The following is a 26,160-nucleotide window of genomic DNA, read 5'->3' as shown; positions in this document are numbered from 1 at the left end:
GGGCCCCCAAGAGAGTGGGGCCCTAAGCTATAGCTTGTTTAGCTTATATGTAAAACCAACACTGGCTAGTGTATTCATGGGGGTGGAGAGTGGAGGAGAGAATGAATGAGATGGATCTTGCTGTTTTACTGCGTGCCTGAATCTCTGTGCTTTTGCAGGCAAGGAAGATAGACCTGTCAAGTTCTCCTGAGACAAAGAATTCCAACGCATTGGGGCCACCACTGAAAATGCCCTGCCCTGATTCCTTATTGGCTTGTACCAAACACGGAATGCAGAGCAATATTTTGACATCGTATCTCATGGGGATAGTCACAAAAGGAGCATTAAGGGAATGTCAAATACTGTCTTATACGGAAGGAGACAGCTCGGTATTGCCTCTGTGGGCTGCTGGCCTGGCTTTGAGACCGGGTTCTCTCGCAGGTCTACCAGATTTAACCTGGGAGATCGCTGTACCACAGAGATGCAATCTTCCGTTCACTATCCGTGTATTCTATTTGCTGCAGTAGTGGAAGGGAGGAGTATTTATGCCCATTTTGAAATGGTGCGATTTAACTTTATTTGGTCTTTTTCAGATAGCAAAACCAAATGATAGTTTGTTAATGAGCCTTGATCCTTTTTATTTAATTTATAAAAAATTGAGCTGTATTCTGAGCAGTGCAGCCAAGCCATTTACAGCATAAAAGCTGCAGCCATTGATTCTTTTTCTGCATCACTATTACAATTCTTTTACATTACTACCTTATTATGCTGCATTTTCTGGATCTTTATTTTTATAGAATAATCTCAAAGTGGGGGGAGTAACCCTAAAGCAAACCATTATGGATGCCCAGTGCTTTTTTGCTTTTTTTAAAAAAAAAGTTTAGGGGTACTCTCATTTTGAAAATCAACATTTTATAGTTCAAATCGGGGACAATAAATACAGTAAATGGACAAAAGTACAAAGAACATGCATTACACTGGGAAAGGAAGTGAAGTACCTATTGGAGGTGGTAACAACAAAACTGACCAATCACCGTGCTAGATTCCAACTCCTACTTCACACATTAAACGCTCGCTTCTGTCTGAGACTCAGGAAACACCGTGAGAGGAAATGAGGCTGCCATCGAGGCTAGCAGAAAAAAGCACTGTGAATACCTACAAGTCTCCTCTCTCCACTGCTGAATGGAGGGTTGTTAAGGCTGGCTTCAGCTGAGCATTGCTATAATAATAAATTATTATTATTATTAATTCCCCGCCCATCTGGCTGGGTTTCCCCAGCCACTCTGGGCAGCTCCCAGCAGAATATAAAAACATGATAAAAACACCAAACATTAAAACCTTCTTTAAACAGCTGAAAATGCTTAGCACTTTTGGAAGCAGATTCCATAAAGGGGCACACAACAATGGCAGAGTCCCAAGAGAAACTATTCTGTTTTCATCTTCATAATGATCCTAACACGTTTCCGACAATACAATAAACAGCATAAACAGCATTTGACAGCAATGAATGTGAAGAGTGCCATGCAACCGATCAAGAAGGCAATGGTATCCAGGGAATGATATTGGTACCAAGTCAAGTGATGGGCAGCTACTCTCAAGTGCTTGGCACCTTTGTGGCGCATGACAAACTCTATCCAAAAGACAGCCCGGTCCAGCGGCTTTAACAGTTGGTCATGGTGGATCTGTGATAGCCTCAAGGCGTTTTCCTTATATCTGGAGGAAAGGGAGGTGGGGAAGAGAAATAAAAACAAATTGAAATAGGCAGAGGCGTAGGAAGGTCAGGTGGTACCCAGTGCAGAAAATTTATTGTCAAACCCCCCCCCCCCGGTTGATTTTTTTTTTTTTTTTTGCTTGCCTGCAAAAATGGTTTTATGTTATTTCATATTTTCTTACAAAGGAATAATAATTGATGATGATGATGATGATGATAACTATAATAATAATAATAAACTTTTATTTATATCCCCCCCTCCCTGACCAATGTTGGGCTCAAGGCAGCTAACATCAGATACATAACACTGGTATAAAATCAAACAATAATTAAATTACCTCCTAAAAGCATGTCAATATCAAATTAAAGTCTAATTAGATGGCTTTCCGCAGGGTTAGAGTTGGGAACAGCAAGTGCTTCCCTGAATTGAAATTTCAGTCTTCACGACATAGGAAAACGGCCCAGTAAACAGCTATTTTCTTGGAGGAGGGTCAAGATATTAACTGATATGCATGAAATTTCATATATAGCTATATAATCCCTAGTGTAGTAAGATAAGATATTTGGAGTAGGAATTTTTTACAAAAAGGTTTTTTTATGAACCGCCCTAGTAGGGCAGTAATTGATAATTTGTCACCCCCCTCCATGATGGCCCCCGCCCCCCCCTTCCTACGCCCTGGAGATAAGACCAGAATTCAATTTTTGATTGCAGTTTAGCAAGCACTGTAGCATTAAAGTCCTTGATGATTACCCCCAAGATGCAAAATAACTTTTAAAATCAACACATTTATTATGTCATCATGATCAATCGGTTAGCCTTTTGTTGCAACACACTCACATGAGCACACCTCTGGAAATTGTTAAGCAGCATTAAAACTTGCCTACTGTTTTCCATTCAAGATTCTTCTCCCTTGCAAAGATATCGTGGACACCAAAGTATTTGTACAACTGCAATGCTTAGGTAAAGGTAAAGGGACCCCTGACCATTAGGTCCAGTCGTGACCGACTCTGGGGTTGCGGCGCTCATCTCGCTTTATTGGCCGAGGGAGCCGGCGTACAGCTTCCGGGTCATGTGGCCAGCATGACTAAGCCGCTTCTGGTAAACCAGAGCAGTGTACGGAAACGCCGTTTACCTTCCCACCGGAGTGGTAACTATTTATCTACTTGCACGTTGACCTGCTTTTGAACTGCTAGGTTGGCAGGAGCCAAAGATGTTGGCTATTTGCAGTTTAGTAGCACTACAGAGAGCTTGCTGGGGAGACCATGCATGACAAGGAACTCAAAAATAACTTTAACAAGGTTTTAATAACAAATACAAAACTCCTTTTACACTAAAGAGAACAACAAACATGACCCAACCACAACCCATCCCCCAGGGTAATGAGAGAGCTAGGTGCTGCTCCTTATATACTATGTCCAAATGCTGACACAGCTTAAGTAACACAACCTAGCAGCACCTGCTATGTTTCACAGCTGTAAGACTGGGTCTCGTTATTTGCCCTGGCCCTGGCCCTGGCAACGGGAGCTCACCCTGTTGCAGGGATTCAAACTGCCAACCTTCTGATCGGCAAGTCCTAGGCCTTGTGGTTTAACCCACAGCACCACCTGCATCCCTCTACAATGCTTAGCACCTAACTAAACTGAAAATGTTTCTTACTTTGGTTCAGAAGGTGTCCCTACTATCCAGTTGCTTCACTGCTGGGAGAAAAGTTGTGGGGCCACCACCTCTTAGCACCCTCTCTCTATCCTCCTACTTTGCAGTGAAACGGGGCATTTAAACACGGCAGCTGTATAAATACTTAGCACCTAACTAAGGGCTTGTCCACACTTCTGCTTGTGCCATGCCCAGAAAGCATGCTTCCCAGCAGTTTTCCCCTTGTCCCATTCCTTTTCAAGGGAAAACTCACTCTTTGGCGATAGATCAGAACAAATGGCAATCCAGGGACAAAAAGGAGTTGCTGTTTCCTCCAATTGAGCACTAAAGAGCAGCTTTCTCTTGGGCGGGGGAAGACAAGAGGAAGTGTGGATAAACCCTGAGTGCCATAGCTTGGTTCAGAGTTGCTATTGCAATGTCTAGGGTGGATTCATGCCAAAAGAACTGCATATTACTCAACCCATCTAAATAGCCGAAGGCAATGACAAATCTGCAGCAATAGAACAAGCAGAGCGATACAGATCATACATCTATAATAGGAGCTAACACCCAAGAAGTGAGAGAAAGGTTACCAGAGACATCAACAAACTCAAAGCCAGGCTAATTTCAAATCAAACAGTTTTTATAGTGGTTTTATCCAGCTCCTTTTTCCTGATTCTTCTTTTACAGCTAGTGCAGCCCCACTGAATTCTATGGGGATTGCTTCCCCATATGTATGCTGAAATATACTCAGTGTCGAAAGTGGATTCTATGCTCTTTATTCAGCTCATAGTGGTGAGGAGGAATGGAAGTTCCCCCAGAATGTCTGCCTTATATACATTATTTACACAATGGGCCCCATGTGATTGGCTAATTCCGAGATTCTCCTGTAGGCCAATCAGGTTGCAGATTCCCTTCCACCTGGAGCTGGATTGGGTGGCTCCTGTGGACCAATCAGACTGCTGCATTCTGAATCCTATTATTCTAGGACCAATCAGACTGCTGCCTTTTGGATCCTATTCACCTCAGTACATAACATATGCACTGTATGGCAGCCTGCATAGCTTAGTCTTAAAGGAGCCACACAGGGCTGTTAATAAGTTGCCCCACCCCCCATATATTTCCAGGCCTGTGTGAAAAGATTACTCCCCTCTTTCCAGAATGTGCAGTATAGTGGAGGCATATTAACTGGGCTAGGAGCTGGGAGATCAGAGTCAAAACTATCATAGAGCCATGAAGTTCCCTGTATGATCATGGGCCAATTATTGTCTCTCTCAGCCTCAACTCCCTCACAGGGTTGTTGTGAGAATAACATGGGGGAAGAAGACCCATGAATGCCACCTTGAGCTCCTTAGGGGAAAGATGGAATAGATATAAACTCAATAATTGATAAATAAAGAATGATAATAATTAAAAGTGTATTTTCAGCCTGTCTGTCCCTGATTTTGAACTGGGGGAGGACTGTGTGTGTCGCCAGGTTTGAGTCATGAAAAACAAACACCTACAAATCAAAGGAGGTGCAAATCTGTGACAGAACCACAATATTTAGGCATCTGAGCACATGACTTTACATGCATATCTTCTGCAAATCCAATGTGTGGATGCATACTTGCCTGGGTGAGGTGTGCAAGGAGGGTGCAGTACATGCCTTGATACTATGGACATTGATTTGAACCATCCTACTTTTTACAGTAGAGACATCACCTTGCCAACAAAGGTCCGTATAGTTCAAGCTATGGTTTTCCCAGTCGTGATGTATGGAAGTGAGAGCTGGACCATAAAGAAAGCTGATCGCCGAAGAATTGGTGCTTTTGAATTATGGTGCTGGAGAAGACTCTTGAGAGTCCCATGGACTGCAAGAAGATCAAACCTATCCATTCTGAAGGAAATCAGCCCTGAGTGCTCACTGGAAGGACAAATTGTGAAGCTGAGGCTCCAGTACTTTGGCCACCTCATGAGAAGAGAACACTCCCTGGAAAAGCCCCTGATGTTGGGAAAGATGAAGGGCACAAGGAGAAGGGGACGACAGAGGACGAGATGGTTGGACAGTTTTCTCGAAGCTACCAACATGGGTTTGACCAAACTGCGAGAGGCAGTGGAAGACAGAAGTGCCTGGCGTGCTCTGGTCCATGGGGTCACGAAGAGTCGGACACGACTAAATGACTAAACAACAACAACTTTTTACAGTAGCATTTTGAATCTAACACCATTCTGAATTTATCCTCACAGCAACCCTGTAGACTGCAGTGCAATTCTAGGAAATGTTGCAATTCTAGCAAAACAACAACGGGCGCAGTGCTAAGGAGCAATACTCTTCCATAATCAGCTTTTGACACTTGGCATGGTTTCTGCCCATTTCCACAGGAAAGCTGCCATACACCTGGCCCTGAAGCAATCTCACATGCATTCTGCAGACTAATGGAGACCACTAGTCATCTCTCACTTTCAGAGGAGAGTTTGCGATTGACTCACGTGGCGTTGAGAATAACAGCCTTCACAGCATCCACTAAATCTTCGGCTTCCATTGTCTGGATGTCCAGCCCTACAGCCATCCCCTTTGCCTTCATGTGCTGAATATTGTCGGGCTGGTCAGCAAACATGGGAATCCCCACTGTGGGAACGCCATGGTAAATAGCTTCATAAATTCCATTGATCCCACCATGTGTTATGAAGGCTTTGGTCTTGGGGTGTCCTGGAAGGAGAAGATGAGACTCTGTTGACTATGGGATGATAAAAGTAGGTTATTAGCATTGATTCTCAGCAGCAGTGCCCAGCATAGTCCAGCTGTCAGGCAATCTCTGAAGATTGCAGTTCACTATACATATTAATGTTTCTAGAACTCAACACTGACCCTGGCCAAGCACACAACAACAGCTTTGTAAAACAGAGAGAGTTTGTAGTCCCTGATATCCTGAATAGTGGAAAATGCAAAGTACCAAAAATTTAGCACTGTCTGGGGGCTTGGTTTTCCCTGGGGTGTACCCCATGTTTCCCCTGCCTCTTCCTGTTATGGGAATGGTTGCTAAACATGGGACTCCCCACTATAGGAATACCATGATAAATAGGTTCATAAATTCCACTGGTTCCACCATGTGTTATAAAAGCTTTGGTATTGGGGTGTCCTGGAGAAGGAAGAGGAAAATTTACTCGATATGAAATGGTTAAATTATAATTGATCTTCAGCTATAGCATTCCAGCTTAGTCCACATGCCATGCTATCTCTGAATGTTGCATATAGATATACAGCGGTGCCTCGCAAAACGAAATTAATCTGTTCCGCGAGTCTCTTCGTCTTGCGGTTTTTTCGTCTTGCGAAGCACGGCTATTAGCGGCTTAGCGGCTATTAACGGCTTAGCGGCTTAGCGGCTATTAACGGCTTAGCAGCTTAGCAGCTTTAAGAAAAAGGAAACAAACTCGCAAGAACTCGCAAGACGTTTTGTCTTGCGAAGCAAGCCCATAGGGAAATTCGTCTTGCGGAACGACTCAAAAAACGGAAAACCCTTTCGTCTAGCGAGTTTTTCGTCTTGCGAGGCATTCGTCTTGCGGGGCACCACTGTATCCTCAACAAGAAAGCAGGCAGCACAGAACACAGGAGCACAATAAACTTGCTGGTTGGACTAGAAAACACTACAGTTTTATGATACTACTGAAGTATAGATGGGTTCCTATGAAGCAAGGCAAAGTGATCACTGCAGGAACCTTTATTGAACTAACAGAACTGGACAACAGGGGCAGAGCAACTGCTTATATACAGTGGTACTTCGGGTTACATACGCTTCAGGTTACAGACTCCTCTAACCCAGACATAGTACCTCGGGTTAAGAACTTGGCTCCAGGATGAGAACAGAAATCGTGCTCCGGCAGCGCAGCGGCAGCAGGAGGCCCCATTGGCTAAAGTGGTGCTTCAGGTTAAGAACAGTTTCAGGTTAAGAACGGACCTCCGGAACGAATTAAGTACTTAACCCGAGGTACCACTGTACATTTCTGAATGTCTGGGGCACTCCGAACATGACTGGCTGTCTAAATTTCTAAGCTGCGAATCATAACTCAGAGTTTCAGGGCCAATGGCAGTGGCCAAATCCTGAAATGTTCTGTGGTTGGATTATCATGTGTCGAATCAGGACACAGGGGCTCAGAAGTCCTAGTCCGGACTCAAGCTCAGGCAAACACAGACCACTGGATACATGACAACTACCATTCTGTGGTCAGGAATGGATCAGAATAGAACAAGGGGAGAATGCTCATTGCTGTCATGAGTGAGGAATATGGGGATGGAGGAAAGATATTTCCTAGGGATTGGAAGAACACAGCAATGAAGCCATAACTGTGACAAGCATGAGGTCTCTCTCACCAAGAAGATCATTTTGTGGTATCCAGTCATAAATCCTGGTGTTGGCACCTAAAGTTTCTGGTCTTTTCCCTTTGTGGCGCCAAAGAACCTGGATTAGAAAATAAGAGGAAAGCTTCCATGACTCCTACATTCATAAATTACAGGTAAAACTGAAGAAAACAAATAAACTATAAGTTATCCAGAGCAAATTCCATTGTCCATCTTCTTCTCTATGAATTATTCTGCACCAATAATTAACTCTCACAACATTTACAGTGGATCCTTGGGTTGCGAACGTGATCTGTGCGGAAGGCATGTTCGCAACCCGCAACGCTGCATCTGCGCACACGCAGGTTGCAATTCGGCACTTCTGCGCATGCGCAAAATGCGATTTAGCAAAATGTGCGACCGCCGAAACCCAGAAGTAACCCATTCCAGTACTTCCGGGTTTTGGCGGGTCCATAACCTGAAAAAACGCAACCTGAAGCATCTGTAACCCGAGGTATGACTGTAATAGACAAGGATAGCTTCAACGTCTAACACAACTCTAATGTATTTAAGTAGATTTCAAAAAAAGAAAATCATTAATGTGTTTGCAGTAAAGGGATGCAATGTCACAGGTCAGTTAAGGGAATTGGGACACCATTTTCACAAGTCCACTATATAACTTTTTGTTTTTGTTTTCTTTACCAAACAACATGAACACTGACCTTCTGTGGAAGCTGGCTAAGTGCCGAAGCAACGATGTTGCTCTTTTCATCTGTTAAGTTTGCAACAAGAGAGCCCAGAGAAAACACCACAATGCCATGTTCCCCTGAACTCTGGACAAATTCTTCCATTTCCTGTCAAAAGTTCAAAGCACATTTAAAAATAAACATATTGACAAAGTCACATTCCTCCATGTCTTTGCCGTTTGAACCCGATGCATGAGTAGCAATGTGAATATTTTTCTTGATATTTAATGTTGTGAGGGAGTGTTTGGGAAATGATCTTTAAGTTCCAGCTTCCAAACTGTGCTTTAGGCTCCATGGAAGCCTATTAGAGTTCTAAAGGTAAAAGGTAAAGGACCCCTGGACGGTTAAGTCCAGTCAAAGGCGACTATGGGGTGCGGCACTCATCTCGCTTTCAGGCTGAGGGAGCCGGTGTTTGTCCACAGAGAGCTTTCCAAGTCATGTGGCCAGCATGACTAAACCACTTCTGGCGCAACATAACACCGTGACAAGTGCCAGAGTGCACAGAAATGCCGGTTACCTTCCTGCCACATTGGTACCTATTTATCTACTTGCACCGTTGTGCTTTCGAACTGCTATGTTGGCAGGAGCTGGGACAGAGCAACGGGAGCTCACCCCATCGTGGGGATTCGAACCGCCGACCTTCCAATCGGCAAGCCCAAGAGACTCAGTGGTTTAGACCACAGCGCCACCCAGAGAGCAGAGTAGACAACAGACAAAGTCACTGGTTACTCCAGCTGCAGACACCCTTTCTCCACTTTTTCACCTGTGCTTTTCACATCAGCCTGAAAAGCAGAAATTAAACAGGCCAAGTTCTTCCTGGCACAGTTATATCAGTGATGATAAGCTTCCATCCTGCTCATTCACTACATTTGCTACACTTCTCAAAATGTATAATTCACTCAGCAAGAACAATGGGACCTTCTCTCAGGAAAGCACGCCTAAGTGAAATTGGGTTTCAGAATTACCTCTGGCAAAGGCTTGGCTGGCTGACACTGCAGACCCCCCACAAACTCAAAATTTGGTAGGAGAGGCCGTGGGAATTCAAGGTCCCAGTAGGTACGGATCAACCAGATTTCCGCTTTCCCCATCACTTCACACTGAGTTGTGGGTCTTCCTGTCGAATGAGAAAGAGGAACGAGGTTACATTCAGCTTGTCTCCTTCACTTTTTCAACATTTCCACAAATCGTGAAAGCTGGTTCACACATTACATTTCAACTGGACACCTAAAAAAAGTAAGAGATGTGAACAGGAACTGGGGACAGAAAGAAATATATGTATTATGAGCACTCATTCATTAGCAAGCCTGGACTGGCTATGGCTCCTTGATGGATATTCTTTCAGGGGTAAGTCCAAGTTTTCTCTTCCATAATGTTAGAAAGAACCAATTGGCCTGAAGTCAGCGTTGGTAGCTGAATGTGCACCAGAACTAGTGACAATCTATTGACAAACCAGGCCATTGGTTCAGTTCTTGTTACTGAATTCTGCAAAGAACACTGTGCAGATACTATCTGTTGCAGCTTTTGGTTCCTTCAGCTTCCTTGACTTTCTTTCCCCCTCAATATTACTGGTGCATTGATAACACATCTTCCCCTCAAAACAACAACAGTGTGGTGGTGATCACACATACAGTTGTATGAAGATTATCTTCATGTGGTATCTTTCCAATGTGCAGGAGCTAAGGAAAGGTCAATTGTGGCTGCTCTCAGTCTCTTTCTTCCACAATAAATTGTCCACATTAGTGCATTAAATGTCATTCATTTAAAAAGTTTTCACAAAAAAGTGTCACTCCTAACAGACATATTTTTGTATGCACTTTTGCATATTGTACACATATTTGCAAGCAGTTTTCCCAAATATACGAAGCTATTCTCGCAAATGTATGCATTTCCCTGCATGCTTCACATAACTTACACATTTTTGTACAATTTTTTTTGTCGATTGAACTGCATTGCAAAATTCAGGTAACTCCAGTTTCAAAGCATAGTTGTGTGTCTGTCACTCCGGGAAGTGGAATTTACATAGGTTTACAATATCAGATCAAGTTTCTCTGCCATCCATTGCAATAAAACACATCAGTAAAATATTGTACAGAAGGATCCTGATGAAATAATAGATAGAACTACATAAAAGTTGCTTGCTCATCATTTGTTGAGTGGTGGAAATGAGCAGAAAATCCCAGAATAATGTCTATGCTTCAACTCCAAAGCTAATTTTAGATATGATTCTAGTTCAATTTGAGCTCAGGGGGAGTTGTACAGAAGGCAGAGCAACTGGGTGAAGCCATAAAAGAACAAAGCAGGTAAGATTCACTCCTCACTCCCTTACTCTCTATAAGACAGAGCTGTTCCACCTGGCCTTTGGCTCTGAATCAGTTTGATTCCCTCCCCCTCTTTCTTTTTCCTTTCTCCTCCTATGAATTGCTCCCTAATTGTTTTAATGCTGTATCTTAATCTTTTTAAAATTGTATTTTAATCAACTTGTTTTTATTATTGGTTGTTAGCCGCCCTGGGCCCGGTCTTGGCTGGGGAGGGCGGGGTATAAATAAAAATTTATTATTATTATTAGTAGTAGTAGTAGTAGTAGTAGTAGTAGTATTACAGATGATCAGGCTCTAAAGCTTAGTAGAGTCTATTCCCAGCTGACCATGGCTCTACACAGGCCCAGGATGAGGCCTTTCCAATCCTGCTACTAGGAGGTCCTTTCTAACTGGTCGTGCCAAGGACTGAAGTTGGAATCCTTGGCCCCTTTAGAGCATCTACTCTACCAAATAATAACAATACTTTGGGAAGAAGAAACAAAAACAGGCTTACCTAAAACCTGACTGTAATAAGAGTCCCAATCTCCATACCAGGTCTGGAAAACATGGTCTTGCACGAGGTAAGATATTATATTCTTCACCCTTTCTCCAAATGACATTTTGTCCGTGAGCCCAGACAAGACAGCCGGGGCATAGGAAGGAGGGGCAGGTATCTTGCCACAGTGTCTCTCCACTGTCAAGCCTGGCGTGAACTGCAGGGTGTACACAAACGGGATGTCCATTTTCACAGCAATCAGGTCGCCACAGGGTGTCGCAGGGTCTGCAAGGAGCACGTCGTAGTTGCTCTTTTTCAGGCGGGCCATGAGTTCCTGATCGGCCAGCACATTTTCACACTTGAACTTATGGAACTCATGTACTTTCCTCATCATCTTTCGCATCTCTTGGTAAAACCTGTAGAAGGTCAGAGCAGTTGGCTTGTGGTCCAGCAACAACGTGACGAATTCCTCAAAGAACGACTGGGCCTCATCCTTCCCATAGGGCACAGGGAACACCTCAAACTTAGCAGCTGATATATCATCACTGGGTTCGATTAAGATGGACGCTGACGGGGCTAGGATGCTGACATTGTGACCTCTATGCAGCAGTTCCTGGATAATGACCTTGATATTTAGCCAGTGGCTGGCATCCTCTGGCCAGATAAGCACATTCCCACAGAAAATGTTTCCTACTAAGGCAAGCTGAAGTGTTAACAAATGAATTAATGCCACTCCTGCTGATGTGGGGGTCATGATGTTCTTTTCTGGGAAAGCTAAAGATTTGTCTTCTGTCACTTGTCAACAAAGATGTCATTCAGTGCATAAAACTCCTATTCCACACCCTACTTCAGAGAATACTTTTTACCAAGTGTGCTGAGTCTTGATTTTTAACTGTCCAGGTGGAACACTGTTTGAAGATTTCTGGAATGAGAAGACAAATGGCACAACCCATCTCCATCACTGTTTCAACTGAATGATATTTTTACATAACCATAAAGCAATGACAAACCTAGATTAGCATCTTAAAAAGCAGAGACATCACCTTGCCAACAAAGGTCCATATATACCGTATTTTTCGCCCTATAGGACGCACTTTTTCCCCTCCAAAAATGAAGGGGAAATCTGTGTGCGTCCTATGGGGCGAATGCAGGCTTTCGCTGAAGCTTGGAGAGCGAGAGGGGTCGGTGCGCACCGACCCCTCTCGCTCTCCAGGCTTCAGGAAGCTATCAGCAAGCCTGGGGAGCCTGCGGGAGTTCCCGCAGGGCTCCCTAGGCTGTGGATAGCAACCTGCTGCCCAGAGCACGGGGCGCGCTGAAGCAGAGTGCCCCGCGCTCCGGGCAGATATCCGCAGCCTATTCTTATCCAGATCAGTCACACTGCCGAGCATCATAGTCACATGGGATTATTGCTGAGCTGCAATTTGACACCAGCATTTTAATGGGCACAATAAATTTGACGGCAAAGCTGTTAAACCAGTATTTTTATTGGCAGAAAGGAGAGGCATCCAGCAGGCAATTCAGAGCAAAACCAACTCTGGGCCAAATTACACAATATAGGGAAGCAGCCTGCTCCCCGGAGCGCGGGGCGCGCTGAAGCCGCGGCTGGGGGGGGGATAAATTTTTTTTTATTTATTTCCCCCCAAAAAAACTAGGTGCATCCTATGGGCAGGTGCGTCCTATAGGGCGAAAAATACGGTAGTTAAAGCTATGGTTTTCCCAGTAGTGATGTATGGAAGTGAGAGCTGGACCATAAAGAAGGCTGATCGCCGAAGAATAGATGCTTTTGAATTCTGATGCTGGAGGAGACTCTGGAGAGTCCCATGGACTGCAAGAAGATCCAACCTATCCATTCTGAAGGAAATCAGCCCTGAGTGCTCACTGGAAGGACAGATCGTGAAGCTGAGGCACCAATACTTTGGCCACCTCATGAGAAGAGAAGACTCCCTGGAAAAGACCCTGATGTTGGGAAAGATGGAGGGCACAAGGAGAAGGGGACGACAGATGACGAGATGGTTGGACAGTGTTCTCAAAGCTACGGACATGAGTTTGACCAAACTGCGGGAGGCAGTGGAAGACAGGAGTGCCTGGTGTGCTCTAGTCCATGGGGTCACGAAGAGTCGGACACAACTAAACGACTAAACAACAAATAGGATTGTTCTACTACTTTCACCAAGCCCAACTTAACCTTTTATTTTCCCAGCTTGAATGATCCTCCTACTAACTGCGTTCATGGCATTCAAACATGCAGACATCATGCCCATTATATTTGCAGAGCAGAGTGGGCATGTGAAGCAACCTTTCTGGGACTGTTCCAGTGGGAACAGGTGGGACATTACCTGTCTATTTCCTCCCTGCACACTGAAAGTTCGCATCTCAGTGGGGAGAAAGAAGGCTCAGGCATTTTCCCTGACAAGCTACCTTACCATCTGCTGGGAGTGCATAGACATGCTATCTTGCACGAGGACATGAATTCCAATTTGGGAGAAAGGTGGGATGCAAATATATTAAAATGATAATAAGAAGAATCGATTTCCACATGCAGCCTGAAGTGGTACAGTGCCAGCGTTCTGTGTTTGCAGGGCCGGATTAAATGTTTTAGAGAAGGAAGTGTCCCAGAATTGCAGCCTTAGCTGCCTTAGGGGCCAGTTCCTTTGCAAGGCTACACCGCTGTAATTACTGTTTCTCTTTCATTATTTTATTTTACGGTAAAATGGAGCATTGAAAGAAAAAGAAAGAAAGCAAAAAGAGGAAACAGAAAATAAAAGTTCCACATCCAGCCCAGCTCTCAGCCCCTCAAAGTTCCAACATTTGGGGACCCTTCACCATTGCGAAGGAACTGACCATCATCATGGCAACTACATCATAAACCATACTTTTCCGTTTATAAGGCAAGATTTTTGGTGTTATTGGTGGCTGCAGCAAGGGCTGGCGTGGATTTGCTGTCGCTGCGACAATTGGGCGGGCAATTGGCGGCTTCTGGTGGCGATGGGACAGCTTTTGAGACGTGTGCGAGTGGTAGCATAGCTCAGGCGGGTGAGCGATTTTTGTCAATCCCACCTTTAAAATGTTCAATAACCAATAACCAAGATGGGTGACACCTGGCTTGAGAGCAGTACATGTGAAAAGGATCTAGGAGTCTTGGTTGACCACAAACTTGATATGAGCCAACAGTGTGACGCGGCAGCTAAAAAAGCCAATGCAATTCTGGGCTGCATCAATTGGAGTATAGCATCTAGATCAAGGGAAGTAATAGTGCCACTGTATTCTGCTCTGGTCAGACCTCACCTGGAGTACTGTGTCCAGTTCTGGGCACCACAGTTCAAGAAGGACACTGACAAACTGGAACGTGTCCAGAGGAGGGCAACCAAAATGGTCAAAGGCCTGGAAACGATGCCTTATGAGGAACGGCTAAGGGAGCTGGGCATGTTTAGCCTGGAGAAGAGGAGGTTAAGGGGTGATATGATAGCCATGTTCAAATATATAAAAGGATGCCACATAGAGGAGGGAGAAAGGTTGTTTTCTGCTGCTCCAGAGAAGCGGACACGGAGCAATGGATCCAAACTACAAGAAAGAAGATTCCACCTAAACATTAGGAAGAACTTCCTGACAGTAAGAGCTGTTTGACAGTGGAATTTGCTGCCAAGGAGTAGGGTGGAGTCTCCGTCTTTGGAGGTCTTTAAGCAGAGGCTTGACAACCATATGTCAGGAGTGCTCTGATGGTGTTTCCTGCTTGGCAGGGGGTTGGACTCGATGGCCCTTGTGGTCTCTTCCAACTCTATGATTCTATGATTCTATGATTCAATCCTTCCCCCCCAAAAAGCTCAACAACTCTCTGGGCAATCTTCACCCATTTTCCTAATTTTGAGTCCCCCAAAATACAGGGCATCTTATACACGAAAAAATACGGTACCTTGGGTCACATGATTCCCTTCGCCCTCAGCTTGACCAACAATTCACTTTGCCTTCCAATACAAAAGATTTTAGGTCTCTCCTGACTTACCTGAATATGCTGAGATCCCCAGTCCCTGCTTCAGTAGTAGAGAAACAGAGGTTTCCTCCTTCTCATAGGAAGACTGCACACTGCTGGTGGAAATTGACTATTTAAGCATAAAACACACTGAGGCCCATGAGCTCTAACAATTACAGTCCACACCCTTACCAGTAACAAACAAAAAGCCTAAAGGTTTTCCTGTAATATTTTTGCAAAGCTGGTGATCACCAAAATTACTAAATTTTAACATTCCTCCCCTCAGGTTGTATTATAAGCATTTCCTGCTATGGCACAAGCAGAAAGCACACCGTTCACTTCCAAAAAATCAGAGAAAGAGAAGGGAAGGAACTAAAAAAGAACAGAGAAATGTGGAAAGGCAGGAAATTTGGGGAAATGAAAAAGGCGAGAGGAAGCAAGAAAAAAAACAGGTGCATTTAACTTTTTGTTGTTGTTTATTAAATTTGTATATTTCCCTTCAGCTGTAGATCTGAGGGTGGTTCACAGCATAGAACTACAAGGAAATTTAAGAACGTTTTCAAGTATGAGACAACGGCGGCAAGAGTCTTAATAGCACAAGGATGGAAGAATGAAGAAACCCCGACTAAAGAACTGTGCCAAGAGAAACTGATGGACTATGCGGAATTGGCGGAATTGACACACATACTGCGCGACAACAACAACTGTGACTTTAAAGAAGAATGGGAACCTTTTACAAAGTATTTCAAGAAACAACAAAATGAATTGGACTCCTTGGCAGGTTTTGAATAAACATACACAAATTTATTATTAATAACACATAGTAAAGGTAAAGGGACCCCTGACCATTAGGTCCAGTCGTGACCAACTCTGGGGTTGCGGCACTCATCTTGCTTTATTGGCCGAGGGAGCCGGCGTACACCTTCCGGGTCATGTGGCCAGCATGACTATGCCGCTTCTGGTGAACCAGAGCAGCGCACGGAAACGCCGTTTACCTTCCCACCGGAGTGGTACCTATTTATCTACTTGCACTTTGACGTGCTTTCGAACTGCTAAGTTGGCAGGAGCAGGGACTGAGGAACGGGAGCTCATCCCGTCGTGGGGATTCGAACCGCCAACCTTCTGATAGGCAAGTCCTAGGCTCTGTGGTTTAACCCACAGCGCCACCCGCGTCCCTTCATTAATAACACATAGATAGATAAATTAAGGATCTTTATAACTTTATAATCTGCAGAGAAGTATATGTATTGAAAAACCAGAGAGAGGACCTGAGGGAAGTCAGGGGGGGAGGGGGGTTTTATGGGAAGGGGGGAGGGAAAAAATAGGGGGGGAATTAAGGATGATATCTCTTTTGATGAAATGTTATGTTGAATTTTTCTAATAAAAAACTTTTTTAAAAAAAACACAGTAACATTAACAACCTTTTAAAAAAAAAGAACTATGAGATAAAAAACAATATACACAATAAAAACAAGAATGGGGGGGGAGGAAATGTCCCCCAATTATTTGGGGGAAATATGTTATCTATATTCCTTAAACTATAGTTGGGTCTTATTACCTTCTCTGAGCCTCCACCCAAAATTATAACTTGTGATGAGGATTTGTCACAAAATGGCTATTATCCCTGTAAAATGTGTTGGAAGATTTTGTTTATAAGGACCGCTTCCCTTCCAGGAAGGCGGCAATTGCGGCCCATCACAATTCCTCGGTGGACAGGGGGCGGCCTCTTTGTCTTTCGTGCCTGGCCATTTGCCTTGGGTTCAGCCAGTCACAGGGGAGGACAGGATAGCCCGCTAAATTCTAAATTTAAATTAGCCAATGGTAGCGCGGGTGTGTTGTAGGGCTTCAGTGGCAGAAGGAAGGAACCCAGCTGCCCAGAGTGGACAATAACGGGCTTGACTCCAGTCCATCGCTGTGTTATTGGGAGCCAGTAGCGCAGTCAGAAACCCACCTTACAAATTGGAATTGCCCTTGAAGTAAGTGGGCAGTATATATTGAGCACCTTGGTGTGAGATAATCAGACGCCATATTTGGGGGCCAGGAAGAATTTTGCCTTGGGACATGGGTGGCACTGTGGGTTAAACTACAGAGCCTAGGACTTGCTGATCAGAAGGTCGGCGGTTCGAATCCCCGCTATGGGGTGAGCTCCCGTTGCTCGGTCCCAGCTCCTGCCAACCTAGCAGTTCGAAAGCACGTCAAAGTGCAAGTAGATAAATAGGTACCGCTCTGGCGGGAAGGTAAAGGGTGTTTCTCTGCGCTGCTCTGGTTCGCCAGAAGTGGCTTAGTCCTGCTGGCCACATGACCCGGAAGCTGTAAGCCGGCTCCCTCGGCCAATAAAGCGAGATGAGCGCCGCAACCCCAGAGTCGGCCACGACTGGACCTAACGGTCAGGGGTCCCTTTACCTTTACCTTTAAGAATTTTGCCTGCAGACAAATTGACCGCATTTGGAGGTTTTGCCTTCCTCATAGCAATTGTCACAACTCTCAGCGGATGATGCCTTAGGATGAATCCTGAGTCCAGTGGTTTTCAACCAGTGCTCCCTGGCATCCTGGGGTGCCTTGAATAATGATCAGGGGTGTCATGGGCAGGGCCGTCTTTAGCAGATGCGGCGCCAGGATGCACATATCAGCTCAGCGCCCCCAAATTACCATGGATATTAGGAGGGGGTGAAGCTGCGCACTGCCAGCCATGGGGGGGGGTGCGCAACTCTCTCCCATGCCACTGTGGCTTGGGAGGGAAACTGTGTGCCCGCCAGCCATATAGTTTATATATATAATTTTTTATTAGTTTTTTTTAACATATCATTTTCGACAGTAATTAAACATACTTTTACATCTTTTTCAAATTTTTGACTTCCATCAATCCTGTCTGAAAATTTTCCAATCTAATCTCTCAGTATGCATTTCTTATCTTCCGAATTACATTTCAAACTCATAACCAATATCTCTATCTTTTTCTACTTTGTAACACTTCGTATGTTTCTCCTTACAAAACTTCTTGTAGTCCTACTAGGGTAATTTGTTGATTACAGTTGCTCTTCAAATAATTCATATACTTCTTCCAATCTTCTGTAAATCTCTGGCCCCGCAGGCTTCGAATCCTCCCTGTCATTTTGATGGTATAGTACACTAGTGAAATTAGCTAAAATGTATACGACAAAGGGACACGGGTGGCGCTGTGGGTAAAAGCCTCAGCGCCTAGGGCTTGCCAATCGAAAGGTCGGCGGTTCGAATCCCCGCGGCGGGGTGCGCTCCCATTGTTCGGTCCCAGTGCCTGCCAACCTAGCAGTTCGAAAGCACCCCCGGGTGCAAGTAGATAAATAGGGACCGCTTACTGGCGGGAAGGTAAACGGTGTTTCCGTGTGCTGCGCTGGCTCGCCAGATGCAGCTTTGTCACGCTGGCCATGTGACCCGGAAAGTGTCTCCGGACAGCGCTGGCCCCCGGCCTCTTAAGTGAGATGGGCGCACAACCCTAGAGTCTGTCAAGACTGGCCCGTACGGGCAAGGGTACCTTTACCTTTACCTATACGACAAATAATAAATGTTGGAAATGTAAAGAAAAAGAAGGAAAATTTTATCATATGTGGTAGGAATGTAAAAAAGTAAAGAACTTCTGGGTGGGAAATGATATATAATGAAATGAAAAAGATGTTGAAATATACATTTTTTAAAAACCAGAAGCATTTTTACTTGGTATTATAGGTCAGGACATTAATAGGCAAGATGTTAAATTGTTTTTATATGCAACAACTGCGGCAAGAGTATCGTTAGCCCAGAAATGGAAACAAGAAGAAATTCCGACGAAAGAAGAATGGCAGACGAAATTAATGGGCTGTGCAGAATTGGACAAAATGACCTGCCAGCCATATAGTTAGCGGGGCGCAGCTTCCCTCCTAAGCCTCAACAGGGATCTCTCTCCTCCTGAGGGGGCTTGGGAAGTAAGCTGCCTGCCCGCCAGCCTTATAGTTGGCGGGGAGCAGCTGATGGGTGTGCTGACGGGAGGCAGCTCCCCCACTCTCTGGGGCGCCCCTGAGAGGCCGGCGCCATGGTGCAATGAACCACTAAGCCGTATGGGAAAGACAGCTCTGGTCATGAGCAACTCTGGCCTCTATCCCCCTTTCCTTCCCTCCCTCCTCTCATGCCCTCTTGTGTCTCTGCCTCCCAAAGGCTTGCACAGCTGTTGGTTGCAGCAGCCCTGGCTACTAGCTCTGCAGGCGAATGGTGCCTCTGGGGCTGGTCGGGGGGCGCTGGTTGCCAGGAGCTAAGGCAGCCTCGGAGTAAGCAGGCAAGTTGGTGAGAAAGCCCAGCCAGCCAGTCTGCCAGCCCTTGCTGTTGGGAATGGACAGACAAGTGGGAGGCCGGCAGGTGCTGCGCCGGCCTTTCTTGTGCTTGCTGTGTGCAAGGCCTGACTGGGAGCTGAGTGCCCAGTGCTGAAGGGGAGACAGTCTGCCATGCAGGCCTGGCAGCGCCCGCTGCTGCCTCCTAAGGTAAGGTACTGGCCTCATGTTCACCTTCAGCCAGTCTCAGTTGGGTCACTAAGGCTGAACCATCCTCTTCCCAAGCCACTGTGGGGCAGTGTGAGGGGGCACCTCTCTTGGGGGTGGGGGGCAGCTGAGAGATTAGGGGCAGCAGCAGCAGTTGCCTAGAGGACTCCCAAGGAGAGGAGAGGAGGCTGAGGGAACACTCCACAAGGGAGGGTGTTCAAAAAAGGGTGAGAGCTCTGCAGGCATGGGGTGACATAACTGGGCTTCAGAGCCCCACAGGGGTGCCACAGAAAGAATGTAGCTGGCCAAGGGAGCCGTGGACTCAAAACGGTTGAAAACCTCTGCCTTAGTCTATTACCAGGGTTTGAGATGGATCAAGTGCGAGATCTCAGGGTACTCTGGTAAAGGGGTCTGGGTGGAATATTCTATCCAGAAGCCCAGTTGGAGAGCGAAAGAGCCATTGTTGTTTAGTTGTGTCCGACTCTTCGTGACCCCATGGACTAGAGCACGCCAGGCACTCCTGTCTTCCACTGCCTCCCACAGTTTGGTCAAACTCATGCTGGTAGCTTCGAGAACACTATCCAACCATCTCATCCTCTGTCGTCCCCTTCTCCTTGTGCCCTCCATCTTTCCCAACATCAGGGTCTTTTCCAGGGAGTCTTCTCTTCTCATGAGGTGGCCAAAGTATTGGAGCCTCAGCTTCAGGATCAGTCCTTCCAGTGAGCACCCAGGGCTGATTTCCTTCAGAATGGATAGGTTTGATGTTCTTGCAGTCCACGGGACTCTCAAGAGTCTCCTCCAGCACCATAACTGTAAAGCATCAATTCTTCGGTGATCCGCCGTCTTTATGGTCCAGCTCTCACTTCCATGCATCACTACTGGGGAAATCATAGCTTTAAGAGCCATAGAGTTTCCCAATGGCCACCTGGAAACCAACTTGGTTGACGTATGTCTTGAGGTGACCCTTAAACTGGGCACAACCCTGTTCAACATCAGCCTTCAGGCGGGAGACTGACTCAGGATGCATACCCAGTGCCTAAGCCAAGGCCTACTGACATCTGTAACCAATAAAGTTGTGGCTATCTTCAATTCCAGAACGTCGTCGTGTCCCCTTATTATTATGTTTCTCAGCCCCCCAGGGCTCACTGTGCAATGACCCACAAGAGTTAAAAGTCTTCACAAAATAGCTACTCAAAAACTGCCTGGTTCTTGATTCTAGCGATGTCAAACAGGTGTAAGCCTGCCCGCCCGAAGGGGGTCGTTGATTTTGGAAGCTGGGTCCATCGAGTCCCTAAAGGTAAAGGGACCCCTGACCATTAGGACCAGTTGTGGCTGACTCTGGGGTTGCGGCGCTCATCTTGCTTTATTGGCCGAGGGAGCCGGCGTTCAGCTTCCAGGTCATGTGGACAGCATGACTAAGCCGCTTCTGGCGAACCAGAGCAGCGCACGGAAACACCGTTTACCTTCCCGCCAGAGCGGTACCTATTTATCTACTTACACTTTGACGTGCTTTTGAACTGCTAGTCCCTAGAGCAATGTAAATTTTCCAACATGCATTCCATGACAGGTAATTTTATACTGGGCAATGACTGTCCATGCATTTTAGAGAGAGCAAACCCAGAGAGTGCTCAGAGACTGAGAGACATATAATAAGTGGATGGTTGCAGGGAGAGGAAAATGGAAGGAAGCTGGTGGTGGCAAAAACCTCTAGGCAAACAGAAAAAGCCAATTCATAAGAGATGGGGACACTTTCTCAAAAAGTAACTTTTCATTTCTCTACTCCCCATTCCTATACCAGCCAAAACATATTTCTTCACCCAGATTAAGGATGCTCGGTCCCTGCTCCTGCCAACCTAGCAGTTCGAAAGCACGTTAAAGTGCAAGTAGATAAATAGGTACTGGTCAGGCGGGAAGGTAAACAGCGTTTCCGTGAGCTGCTCTGGTTCGCCAGAAGCGGCTTAGTCATGCTGGCCACATGACCCAGAAGCTGTACGCCAGCTCCCTCAGCCAATAAAGCAAGATGAGCGCTGCAACCCCAGAGTCGGCCACGACTGGACCTAATGGTCAGGGGTCCCTTTACCTTTTTATCCTCTCTTTCCCCCAAATAACTGTGGGCATTTCCCAAATAACTCCCCCATTCTTCTCAAGGCACCTCTGTTCTTTTTGCTTCCTCTCTGCCTTTTACGTTTCTCCAAATTCCGCATCCTTTCCCCACCCCCTTCTTATGTGTGTCCCCCCCCCTCCTTCCCATACCTTTCTCTGCTAATTCTTATTTTCTGTTTCCTCTTTCCCGTTCTTCAATTCAGTTACGAGAAGTTTCGGAGGGGACAGCGTGCTTGTTGCTTGCGCCACAGCCAGGTGCAAAGTTCAAAATAAACCCTGAGGGATCGAATGTGCTCAAATGTGTGCAACGGTAGTTGGGGAGTCAAAAGTTAGTAAGTGTAAGGGTCACCAGCTTCCAAAGGACAGCCTTGGGTGACCTTTTATGTTAGTGATGAGAGTGTGGGCAGTAGCAGTTCAAGCCCACTGGGGCGCAATTGAGCTTGTTACTAGAACAGTCAATTTCCATTTGCAGCAGGGAGTGGCAATCTCAGCTAGCTCTGCCTCTGCCAAGAATTCTTGCGGCAAGGAAGTGGAAGAACGCAACAATACTGACAATTACAGACTGGCAGATACTCATGTTAGAATATTTACAACTAGCAAAACTGACGGGAAGAGTTAGAGGAGTATTGAACCAGAAAATATTTGGAGAATGGAGAATATTTAAGGATTATATAAGATCATATTGTACCAACCACACCATATTAGCAGAACTTGAGTGATCCTTGTAAGCACAACAAATACCGTCTGTGGAGTAGACGGGAACAATACAGTGGTACCTCGGGTTAAGTACTTAATTCGTTCCGGAGGTCCGTACTTAACCTGAAACTGTTCTTAACCTGAAGCACCACTTTAGCTAATGGGGCCTCCTGCTGCTGCCGTGCCGCTGGAGCACAATTTCTGTTCTCATCCTGAGGCCAAGTTCTCAACCTGAAGCACTATTTCTGGGTTAGTGGAGTCTGTAACCTGAAGCGTATGTAACCTGAAGCATATGTAACCCGAGGTACCACTGTATTAAAGAATATAAAACTGTGCGGGGGGAAACGACGACAATATAAACAGTACAATGAGGATGATTGGAAGACTCGTTTTGTCAGAAGTCTTTTTTATTTAAATGTTTAATTAAGTATTAATTAGGAAGATTAAGGGTTTTTTTATGTACGTAAATTTGCTTTTTCTGCTTTCTTTTCTCTGTATTTTCTTTTTTAAAAAATTGTTTTTTCTTTAATTTTCATTTTGTAGTATGAGATTGGTTGCTTTTAAAAAGTGGGAGCTGGTATTCTGAGGAAACCGAATGCTGCAACCAGGACCATTTATTCCCGTCCTGGAGAACTGAAGCATATATGCAGCCTTGTCAAGAAATGAAAATGCAAAATGTAAGTCATCTTAAGAATTGCAAAGTCACTTCCGACCTCGGGAGGAGGTAGTGTTGTGGGCTCACACCCCCAACATTCGCGCGGAGGCTGGCTCCCAGCCCCGCGCGATCAGGGGAATCCTCTGCCGCGTCATTCCCCTGGCCAGCCAATCAGCTGGCTCAGGGGGTGTGGCTTGCCGCAATTAAGGCAAGCGCGGCAGAGGAGCGTCCTCTTTGCCGCCGATCAGCTGGGGAATTTCCCACCCACCCACCCTTCAAGGTTTCTCCTTTGACCTTGCTATGGACCTTGGTTGGTCACCATTAAGGAGCCTGGTAGGAATTTTTCCACTTGGCAAATTGGCACCAGCCATTTTGGTTTTTTCGCCTACTTCGTAGCAAATCGTCACAACTTCCTCGGTTTGGCAGTTAGGCATTGGTCGGGGTATTGTTATGTAGATGAATGGGGGGAGGAGCGCCGTCACCTCCCCCGGTTTACTGAAGGGTAGTCCGGTAAAGGATTCCTGGGGGCATGGCCCCGTCTGAAGCCTATGGAGGCCAGAGCCCAAGGCACGCCCCCGAGCGGTGACCCCGGGGGGTGCCTAGTTGATGTGCATCAGCAGGGCTCCCCCTGCTGGTGTTAACCCTTCCCGGCCTCTCAGCTAGACAGACTGAAGCCAGATAGTCGATTAGGACCAATGCCTAAGCCAATACGGCTCATCACTTGTAACCAATAAAGTTGTGGCCAATTTTAGCCCATTAACCTTAATTATTGTGTCTTGTGTCTTTATTTCCACTGGGGGGAGGGGGAACTCGCCACACAATGTTTATACCTTCAGCAGATGCAGAACTGGACTCTGAGGCAGCCACTGGCTCCTCCTTTTTGGGATCACTTTGGAAGTCACTAGCTGTACTGAAGACGATCATGCAGATGGAACTTAAGCATTTAGTTTTGCATTTTTTTATTCCATTAATGTGTAATGTTTCATTATGCTTTTATATTTGTTGGAAGCTGCACAGAGTGGCTGGGGCAACCGAGTCAGAAGGGTGGGGTACAATTATTATTATTATTATTATTATTATTATTATTATTATTATTATTATTATTTACTACAAACAGACCCAGGTGTGCCTGATGTCCCATGGATCATATCCATTGTGCATGTATTACAATAGCATCAAGCGACAAATTTCCACAAAAGACCTTGACTGCTGTTTTTCAGAAACTTGTTCTCCCTTTCACAAAGGACAATGTGACATAATTTTCAAGTGAGTAACTGTTTTAGGGCAATGATCAGGGCTGGATTTAGGGTTGATGAGGCCCTAAGCTCCTGAAGGTAATGGGGCCCTTTATATGTCCAGCTGTCCTTTGCCAACAACAAATTGTCGCTGTTTTTTGTGTTGAATATATATGGTAATTTATGGACTTAATAGGTATCTAAAGCCATTTGGACGTAACAAAATGTGTATTCTTTCAAAGTAATTGTTGAACTGAAATACAATTAAGAAGTATATCAATAGTGAAAAGGGACGCGGGTGGCGCTGTGGGTTAAACCACAGAGCCTAGGACTTGCCGATCAGAAGGTCGGTGGTTTGAATCCCCACAATGGGATGAGCTCCCATTGCTCGGTCCCTGCTCCTGCCAACCTAGCAGTTCAAAAGCACCTCAAAGTGCAAGTAGATAAATAGGTACCGCTCTGGCGGGAAGGTAAACGGTGTTTCCCTGCGCTGCTCTGGTTCGCCAGAAGTGGCTTAGTCATGCTGGCCACATGACCCGGAAGCTGTATGCCGGCTCCCTCGGCCAATAAAGCGCGATGAGCGCCGCAACCCCAGAGGCGGTCATGACTGGACCTAATGGTCAGGGGTCCCTTTACCTTTATATTAATAGTGAAATACAATTAAGAAGAAGTATATTAATAGTGAAATAATTATTAAGCTCTAACTTAAAATGATTTTTTATTCATAACAAACACATTGGCATTTGGCAATAACAAAAGTTCCTTTAGAAACACAATTTAGGTTTCATTTTATTTGTTTTTTATCTTATATTTTGGAAATGTACATCCAGTTCTTTTTTTCCTTTAATTTTTTGGGGGACCCCAATAGAATGGAGCCGTAAGCTATAGCTTGTTTAGCTTATACATATGTAAATCCAGCACTGGCAATGATACACAAATTTAAGAAATGTATAGGGGGGGCACCATTTCCAAATAAGCAGGTAAGGTAAAGGTAAAGGGACCCCTGACCATTAGGTCCAGTCGTGACAGACTATGGGGTTGCGGTGCTCATCTCGCTTTACTGGCCAAGGGAGCCGGCATACAGCTTCCGGGTCATGTGGCCAGCAAGACTAAGCCGCTTCTGGTGAACCAGAACAGCACACGGAAACGCCGTTTACCTTCCCGCCAGAGTGGTACCTATTTATCTACTTGCACTTTGACGTGCTTTTGAACTGCTAGGTTGGCAGGAGCAGGGACCAAGCAACGGGAGCTCACCCCGTTGCAGGGATTCGAACCGCTGACCTTCTGATCTGCAAGTCCTAGGCTCTGTGGTTTAACCCACAGCACCACCCGCGTCCCAAAATAAGCAGGTACTGAGCCACAAAGCCTACCTTGTAGATTACAGAATAATCTCATTTAAAGAAGGGAAAGCAACCCTACAATGAACTATCATTGATATCTACAACTCTCTCTTAGCTGCTGACTGGAGTGTGGTTAAGCAGGTTTTCTTTCATGGAGACCACATATTGCGGTGGGGGCTACCATGACATCCCCTGTTGCTGGGCAGGTTAGTATGGATGGCCACGAATTTGACTGGACACCTCCAATTGTTGCTGGGGAGAATTTAATGGTTGGTTGATGGGGGTGCTATTTATTCCTTGTGCGCAGCATTGAGCTTCCTCTTTTCGCTGCGCACATCGGATTACCTGCCCACCCTCCATATATTTAGGGTTTGTTCGTGCTGACCTTGCTATGCCTGTCATGAGGTTGTCTGCTTTGGAGCAGGGGCCTGGTAGGAATTTTCACCATTCGGCTGATTGGCTGGTGCCATTTGTTGTTGTTTTTTGCCTAAAGTTAAAGG

General features: G+C 45.6%; 1 protein-coding gene across 1 annotated transcript; it reads right to left on the bottom strand.

The window, feature by feature from the left end:
* Nucleotides 1-917: 917 nt before the first annotated feature.
* LOC114582002 (UDP-glucuronosyltransferase 2A2-like) lies at nucleotides 918-13,432 on the bottom strand. Its single transcript, XM_077918315.1, has 7 exons — nucleotides 13,399-13,432; nucleotides 11,199-11,975; nucleotides 9,353-9,501; nucleotides 8,364-8,495; nucleotides 7,675-7,762; nucleotides 5,796-6,015; nucleotides 918-1,692 (listed from the first exon to the last, which is right to left on the bottom strand). Exons 1-7 carry the CDS (start codon nucleotides 13,430-13,432, stop codon nucleotides 1,404-1,406), a joined length of 1,689 nt encoding a protein of 562 aa, XP_077774441.1. The 3' UTR covers nucleotides 918-1,403.
* Between the last annotated feature and the right edge of the window lie 12,728 nt (nucleotides 13,433-26,160).

The sequence above is a fragment of the Podarcis muralis genome, chromosome 13, assembly GCF_964188315.1.
Source record: "Podarcis muralis chromosome 13, rPodMur119.hap1.1, whole genome shotgun sequence".
NCBI lineage: Eukaryota > Metazoa > Chordata > Lepidosauria > Squamata > Lacertidae > Podarcis > Podarcis muralis.
The sequence above is the reverse complement of the archived record's forward strand: the minus strand, read 5'-3'. Positions and strand labels throughout refer to the sequence as shown.